Source organism: Sturnus vulgaris, chromosome 1, assembly GCF_052056855.1.
Source record: "Sturnus vulgaris isolate bStuVul1 chromosome 1, bStuVul1.hap1, whole genome shotgun sequence".
In the NCBI taxonomy this organism is placed as follows: Eukaryota; Metazoa; Chordata; class Aves; order Passeriformes; family Sturnidae; genus Sturnus; species Sturnus vulgaris.
The window spans coordinates 10494697-10502483 of NC_142243.1; the positions used below are offsets into that span (position 1 = coordinate 10494697).

The following is a 7787-nucleotide window of genomic DNA, read 5'->3' on the forward strand; positions in this document are numbered from 1 at the left end:
ATTTGGTCAATGGTTATATAGAAGTTTGTAAAATGATACATATTAAATGTGTTGCTTGAACAGTACACTTCAAATCCACATTGAAAACTAACATACACTCCCAAAAATATAAGGGGGAAGAAAGAACCCTCATTTTTGAACTGTTCAGATGTCAGCTTTTGCATCATGTGTAAATCTATAGAGTTTCTCTCATCTCCTTTATGTAATAAATGCAGAATTGTATACTACCTAATGCATACTGTAATGCTGCAAAGAAGACCAATGACAAGAAATTTTTGAGGGACGTTGAGGAAGTGTTAAGCAAAACTTCTTTCAGCTTCCGTGTACACACAACTTCTACTTCAGGATCTGCTTTGCCAGCTTTTGCTCCAAGCTGAAGTAGAAAAACAGAACTTCTTTGCAGTAGATCTGTGCCCTGCTCTCATCATGCTGCTTCAGTGGTGTTTTATGGGCAGGGTGGTGCTTAGAGTGTGGCAATGACAGAGATTATTCTCCTTATGGCTTCATGTCTGGAAAGAAAACAACAGTCCAAGGGTTTAGGCAAGGTGTTTTAATTGCAAAGTTAGATTTAAAAAATACTTGAGAACTTCTCCATTGCCTTCAGCTGGGTAAAATAGCTGATTGCACTGAATTCAAGACAGCTGCTACATCACATCACTGTTCCCTCACCTGATACTATTTGCTTTAAAACAATACATCAGTTCTGGCCAATACACAACAAACTTGGCTCTAAAACCTCCAAGTGTTGAACCACTCCAGGTGCTGGTACGTGGAAGCTTCAGTGCTGCAGTCACAACTGGGATGAGAAAGAGAAACCTTGACCACTGGAAAAAGTTGATTTTACCCCAAATCCAGACACAATTGTTATAACCATGTTTACTTGTAATGATAAGTGGTTTGATAAACATCATATTTCATCAGACTCTGGGAGAACTTATAAAATTGAAGCACCCTTGAGTCTGTCTTACTGAAAAAAGCCTCCTAAGTTACTAGCAATTGATTGACCGCAAGATCAAAAAGGATTAGTTCTGGTACAATTTCTAATTAACTGACATCAAGACCCAGTGTAAGCCTACAAATTGTCAGTCTTGAATTTTGGGGTTCAGTGGGTTTGAGTTGTCTGGGAATGACTTACAGGAAAAGAAGAAAAGCTCTTGTATCAAAATGCCTTTGCATATCCTGTCTCCAAAGACAGACTACTGACATTAGACAGATTACATTTACATTTGCTGTAATTAACCATTTTTAAAATTTGAGATGTCCAGTAGTCAGCCATCAACTAATCAAAAAAGCCTGGTGGGGAGAAAATCCCCAAACACTGTTTATTATCTAAAGCTTTAACACATATGTCAGCACTTCAAAGTCAAACTTACTCCACATAGGCAATCCAATTACTTAAGCTTTTATGGGTTTGGTTAATTATAGAGTACAGTAGCTGAAGAGATTTGCTTTTTGCAATTATAAGTAATCCTGATTACTTTGAATTGTTTTTTCCTTCTGGCAATCGGTCTTCTCAACATCACAGCAGATCCCACAGTCATGCCCAGTCCTCCTGCCTGAGCTAGGCAGGAGGTGCCCGGGCTCCCTCCCAGCTGTGCAGGGCACACACGGGCTAAGCATCTTTCACAGGCAATGGAGGAAGAGGAACCCAGGAGCTTCTTGTTCCTGTTAACCATTTTACATGAGATCGTAACAGGCCCAAGAGAACCAAGGATGAGGGGGAAGAGGTGACAAAGACAGAATAAAAAAACATGGGCTATGACAACATCTGTATAAACTAAACATGCTCCATCTGGGTCAATTCTCTGCACTTAAGTCATGATTTATCAGTGTTAATGAGACAACACATCATTGCTAGCCTTCAGCACCTTTTATCCCACATATTTACATTCGGTGTATTTTTTCATGCTCAACAAATTTGTTCAAGTTATTCAAGTTATCCCACCACTTAAAAAGAAAGGTCTCTGCTATCAGCTTGAACCATGGAGTAATCTTAACTTCATTCCTGGCAGCTTTGTCCAAGAGCTGTTTCAGTTCTTTCTGTGTCACGTAGCAGTAGCTTTGGATCTCGTTGGGGTCGGGATTCAGTGTAACATCCTTCTGCACAAATAAGATATAGTCTATCTCATGTTCTCCCCAGATCCCATCAGACTTGGCCTTGTAGTGAATTCGTGTCAGGTAGGAGATTTCTTCTGGAGTTACCTACAACCAGAACACTTGTCAGAAGTGCTGCCAGACCAGAAGAACTGCACTGCTGGGCATTGCAGTACAATTTATCAACTATTATCCTCTTCCTTAGAAATTACTTGTTCCCAAGTGTACAACTGCAATGCACTTTTTCACTAAGAATTACTAGGAAAAAGTAATTTAAAACAGTTTGATGGTATGAATTGCACAGCATTTCTCTAGCCAGACTCACCCTGAAATACCTGGAGTGTATTTCTCCTATATAGTATGTTTTAAATAATGTTTACCAGACTTTATTGCACACTTGCTGAGCATTGGTGAACACAAACGCTTGCACCTACCCCTCACCTCCCAAGGAAAAGACAACTACTTGAAGCCAAGGTCAGAACCATGTACTGACAGACCAAGTGTAACCCTGCCCTCCAGGGATCTTTGGAAATTCACTCAGTTCTCTGCTTTTCCAAAGTTCATTTTTAGGTTAGAGGCTGACTCTGTCTGCCAGACGTGGTCTGTAAACTGGCAAACGCTGGCAAGAGTTCCTGTTTTCCCCTCCTTCCTTTACCTGCTCCATGGGAATTCCCAACTCTGCTTTCAGTCGTCTCTGTGCTGCTCTCCGAACACCAATGGCATCATTTTCTTCCAGTTCCAGTGGATGGCTTAGAGGATGACTGCAACAAGTGTTGGTAAAACAATCTGCAAAAAGTTTGGATCAGTCAATTTTTGACACTTAGAAAGATCTGGGGAAAAAACCACAATACCAAAACTCCCCAGACACAAAGGGCAGTTACTCAACACATCACAGCTTCACTTCTCTTTTGCAGAGAAGGGCCACAGAAAGAGGACACTTACACCTCTTATTTCCCTTGACATACTTTGCACTGGGATTTGCTTATGCCAAGCACTACTTTGCAGGCTAGTGTTTGATACACATGAGGACAGGCATTTTTATCCCCAACACATCTACTTAGAGAGCCAGTCTATAACAACCTTGTTTATCTCTCAAATGCTAATTAAAATTACTTTTGGGAGTTTATATGTAACAGGATAATGAAAGTATTCCCAGAGCTTCAAGAACAGCTGGCACTAAGCAGAAGTAAATACAAAGTTTATAGCTTTGTTTAAAGGACAACCAATCCATACTCGTTTCAACCTTTTGTCTATAAAAGTTGAGCTCAAAAGCATCTAAAATAGAGTTAGAATATCTACAAACCACATTTGAGCATTTTGACTGGTTAGCAGAAACAAAAAAATTAAAACAACGTCTGAAGTAAAGATTCCCTTGGAAAAAAGGAAAAGGTCTTCCTTCCTCAAGTTGGAAACATTTGATTTTGTTTTCCATTGAAAATTCTTCAACAGACAACTTCATGCTCCCTCCAGCATGCCTCATGTAAGCTATTTCTATTTGATTCCCCTCCTTATTTGTATGCCTCTCCATTTGCACTTGACAGTCATAGTTCAGTAGTGTTCAAAAGTCATGCACTGCATGGTTTGGCCATACAACCTCACCTCTGGCAGAGTTAAAGAAGTGTTTGTTAAGATAACAAAGGTCCACAGATCTCCCAAGCACCAGGGCTCTGCTGCACATCAGCTTTTACCAGTGGAATGGGACACTCCACAGCCACCAGGGTAATTTCTTCAACTCCAATAAATGTCTTGCAGCAGAGGGGGTAAACACCACACCCTCTGCCTTTGCATGACAGGATCAAACACGTCAGGGAACAACCATTTCCCAAGAATATATATAATAATACATGAGTGTTCCCATTATCTTACTTCACCCACAAGATATCTTGAACACTCAAGAGTTTTGGAAATATGTCCTCTCCAAAGTAGTAAATTCTAAAACCTCAGAATGAGTTACACTGCAGGATTGGATTGACATAATTTTTTAAAATGTTAATCTAAATAAGACATATAAATACAATGTTTCAATACTAACCTGGAAATGTAATTTTTGCATTTGACCTTTGCTGCAGCAACAATTTATTTTCTGTATTAAATAAGAAAACACTGAAAGCTCGGTGCAGTAAACCTAAAAATAAAATAAACAACAAAACGGAGATATTTAATAGAAGAGAAATAAACATATGAAGACAGTAAAGGGCTTATAACAGCCTCATTTTTACATAATCCAAATTAAAATTAATATATGTTAAAAAACAGGGATTTGTTATATAGCTCAAGAGCTATTAATCCAGGTTTCTATATCAGCTTATGCAAAATATTAAATTAGAAGAGTTCCTAGGACAAAAATGCAACAGAAAAGGTCTTCTAAACTCAATCAGTTCACCATTCTGAATGTGTACATTTGGGCAAGCTTCCTAGGACAGCTTGGCACACATAAATTTACAATAAAAAAGAGAGAACTCAAAAATTCCTAAGAAACTGTATGGAATTTCAAGACCCTTTAAGAACCGCAAAAGTAGAAGGAAAATAGCTCCATTAAAAAGAGTAATTGCTGTTTTCTTCACCTTTTGAGTCTGTTATTCCTCACTTTTCAGGAAGATGATTTCCCCAGGTACAGAAAAAGGGGTCACACACTACCAAGGGAGACTGTTGAATCTGACCAACCTCAAGTAAACCCAAAATCAATTAAACCTTTCCTATTAGCAGTGTTTGAAGTAAAACTCTGGGGGAACTACTTTAAAATGAAAACCTTTTCTACTTGAAAATAACTCAGCAAAGAAGCAAACACCATTCTTTAGGAAATGCTACATAGAATCAGGTATACATAATAGGAAAAAATACTTTATCTTGAAAATGTGATTAAAAATATTTATCAAGCTTTTACGTGCAATCACACATTTCTGTCCTTTGCAATTGCCTCCAATTGAGTGTTCCTCCATTCTACAGAATTTTAACAGTAAATATTTTAGGCTGAGGATGAAGGGCCTGTGGGAAGATATGGATCTGGTTTGATCCAGCACTCACCTGAGATTAAAGCTTTTCATGACTATGCTTCTGAGAATATTTAATCAACTTAATGGTTCAATTAGAAGATAAGACATACCTTTGTCAATGTTTTCATTCAAATGACAGTTTTTCTTGGTCTCTGCTCCAATCTTATTGTCATTTTCATCAATAAGAATGCACATCTCTGCCAGGAGCTGCACCTGCTGCTCATCCAGGTGATCTGTGTTGACTTCAGGCATCGTGATGGTAGCACACGTTCTACTGAAGACAGACAATGAAGAGTCATTCACTAAAAACAACATTCATAAGGTTCTGGGCACTGTCAGAAATAACCTAATGGCTTGTTTCTCTTATATGGTGTAAATCACACACCAATTTTATTTTGAGTGGGTTTACATGCCTTTAGGTTCCTGAAATTTCTTACACACAATACAAATCACATAGCAACACTTGGCAGCTGCTTGAAACATTTTTATTCCTCAGGAAGCCCTTGCAGCAGCTGCTGCAGGACAGCCATGCTGAGCCTAACATTTTTATGGGCTGTCAGTGGCAGGAATTCCAGTTCCAAATTTCAAGCTGTGCACCACCAACTCTGGCTACATTTATAACGCCGGGCATCCTGTGCCCGAGGATTTCTCCTCTCCACACCTCTTTAAAGGCTCGCTTTAAACAGGGTTTCAAACCCGAGGCACCTCCAAAGCAACACCTGCCCTGCCCCGAGCCTCTGCTCCAAAGAATCCCTGAATGGGTCGGGCTGGAAGGGACCACAGGGGGCCCTCCCTGCTCCATCTGGGTCATCCCAGAGCACATGGCACAGGATTGCATTCAGACAGTGCTGGAGTATCCCCAGGCAGGGAGGCTCCACACCGCCTGTTCCAGTGCACGGTCACCTACAGTGAAGGAGTTCTTCCTCACGCTCAGGTGCAAATTCCCGTGCATCAGTTCCTGCCCCTTGTCTCCTGTCTTATTGCTCAGCAATGAGGACCATCCCCTTGGCACTCTCCCACAGATATTTATAGATACTAATGATGCCTCCTCTCAGCTGTCTCTCCTCGAGGCTGAACAGACCCAGCTCCCTCAGCCTTTGCCTCTGAGAGATGCGCCAGTCCCTTCACGACCCTCGCTGCCTTCCGACAGACCCGCTCCGGGAGGTCTCCCTGGTACGGAGGAGTCCATAACCGGACACAGAGCTCCGGATACGCCTCGGCAGGGCTGAGGGGCAGGGTGGCAGCCCTGGCCCGCCCGGCAGTCCCCGCTCACCTCGCTGTCCGTGCGCTCGGCGCCCGCCGCTCTGCCCTCACACCGGGGCCGCTCCGAGGGGCCGCGCTCCCGGCCCGGAGCAGCGCGCGCCACATCTCTCGTCACACCCCGCCCGCCAATGGCGCCGCCGCCCGGCGCTGACGTCACCGCATCGCCCGATCGCCCCACTGCGGCGCGGGGGGTGGTGCCAGCAGTGACAGATGGGACAGGCGGAGAGCGCGGCCAATCGCGACACAGGCCCGGAGAGGCACTGGCCAATAGAAACAGGGAGAAGCGACGAGCTGGCCAATGGGAGAGAGGCCTCGCGGTGGGCGGGGCGAGCGGCGGTGCCCACCGGCGGCGCGGGATCGGATCGGGATGGGGGTCGCGATCGGAGTTGGGGTCCCTGAGCAGGGAGAATCCTTTTGCGTCTGAGGGTAACCGGGAATCACAGAACCAATGAGACTGTAAAAGGTCCAGCCTATGACCGGACCCTGTCAACCACTGAGTGCCAGCCGCATCCAGTCTTTGCTTAAACTCCTCCAGGGACCGTGGCTCCACCACCTCCCTGGGCAGCACATTCCAATGTCTAAAGATTGAACATTTCTAGCATTCAGCGCTGCTTACTGTCTTTTCTTTCAGCCACGAAAACCGAAGGACCGTGCCCAAGTACCGGCTCCGACAAATGTGCCAGTGTTTGTGACAAGCAGTTCCAGCATGGAATGTCTGCTCGCTTCTGGGAGTGTTCCGGGTGGCGGCCATAGGCCCTGCACTGCAGAGTCACAGGGCTTTTTGGCAATTTCATCCTGGATTTTCTTTGACCCGCAGTAGCATCCTTAGAGCTGGAGAGGTTCAGCGTGTGCCGCACAGATCCCAGCCCGTGGCACCGGCAATGGGGGAATCCTGGCTCCCCTCCTGCACTGACAGCTGCAGCCGGTGGGAAGCAGCTCCTGTGCCAGTCAAGTTCTGAAATTGCCTGACTCAGTGAGCTCTTGAGGGGCAGAGAAAGAAACACATTTTCTGGATAGGAATGGAGCTCAGGCAGGATGTCAAGATTAACCGGTCAGATAGCAGAGTTAAGATATGCACAGATAACAAACTAGAAAAACTTCAATACCAACCTCTAGAAACTTCACACCACCATAGCTAAATACCTTCTCAGCAAGACTTCTGCTGTCTTATTGCTCGTCCACAGATTTGGGTTTATGAATGGATGCCATAAAAAACCTAGAAATTACATTTAATTGGTCGTGGAGGCATGGCTCGCTTTGATTCCCTCTCAGCTCAAGTCCCAGCATTTCAGTCTGGCTTGCTTAATTTTTCCTGTGAACAGGACAGATGGTCTGTTACTTTGTGATATCATTAACAGCATAAATGTTCAAATGAACAGTTAATATTTTACAAGGGGAGTGGGTTATCTTACAGCATTCTTCTGTGTGGAGCTTGCT

The 7787-nt window shown here is 43.6% G+C and overlaps 1 protein-coding gene across 2 annotated transcripts; it reads right to left on the reverse strand.

Annotated features, from left to right (window-relative positions):
* Nucleotides 1-535: 535 nt before the first annotated feature.
* Nucleotides 536-6475, reverse strand: IDI1 (isopentenyl-diphosphate delta isomerase 1). Of its 2 annotated transcripts, none has more exons than XM_014872260.2 (5): nucleotides 6361-6475; nucleotides 5198-5358; nucleotides 4127-4219; nucleotides 2750-2880; nucleotides 536-2202 (listed from the first exon to the last, which is right to left on the reverse strand). In XM_014872260.2, exons 1-5 carry the CDS (start codon nucleotides 6453-6455, stop codon nucleotides 1885-1887), a joined length of 798 nt encoding a protein of 265 aa, XP_014727746.2. In that variant the 5' UTR covers nucleotides 6456-6475; the 3' UTR covers nucleotides 536-1884. The 2 variants fall into 2 exon arrangements, with proteins under 2 accessions (XP_014727746.2, XP_014727745.2); XM_014872259.2 differs by having other exon boundaries at nucleotides 5198-5361.
* Between the last annotated feature and the right edge of the window lie 1312 nt (nucleotides 6476-7787).

Excerpts from the sequence above, each read along its gene's own strand:
- IDI1 (XM_014872259.2), bottom strand. The coding sequence starts at position 6,455 with ATGTGGCGCGCGCTGCTCCGGGCCGGGAGCGCGGCCCCTCGGAGCGGC. Across the intron at positions 2,881-4,126 it reads TGCAAAAATTACATTTCCAG|ATTGTTTTACCAACACTTGT; the intron begins GTTAGTATTGAA and ends AACTTTTTGCAG. Across the intron at positions 2,203-2,749 it reads TGGGAATTCCCATGGAGCAG|GTAACTCCAGAAGAAATCTC; the intron begins GTAAAGGAAGGA and ends TTCTGGTTGTAG.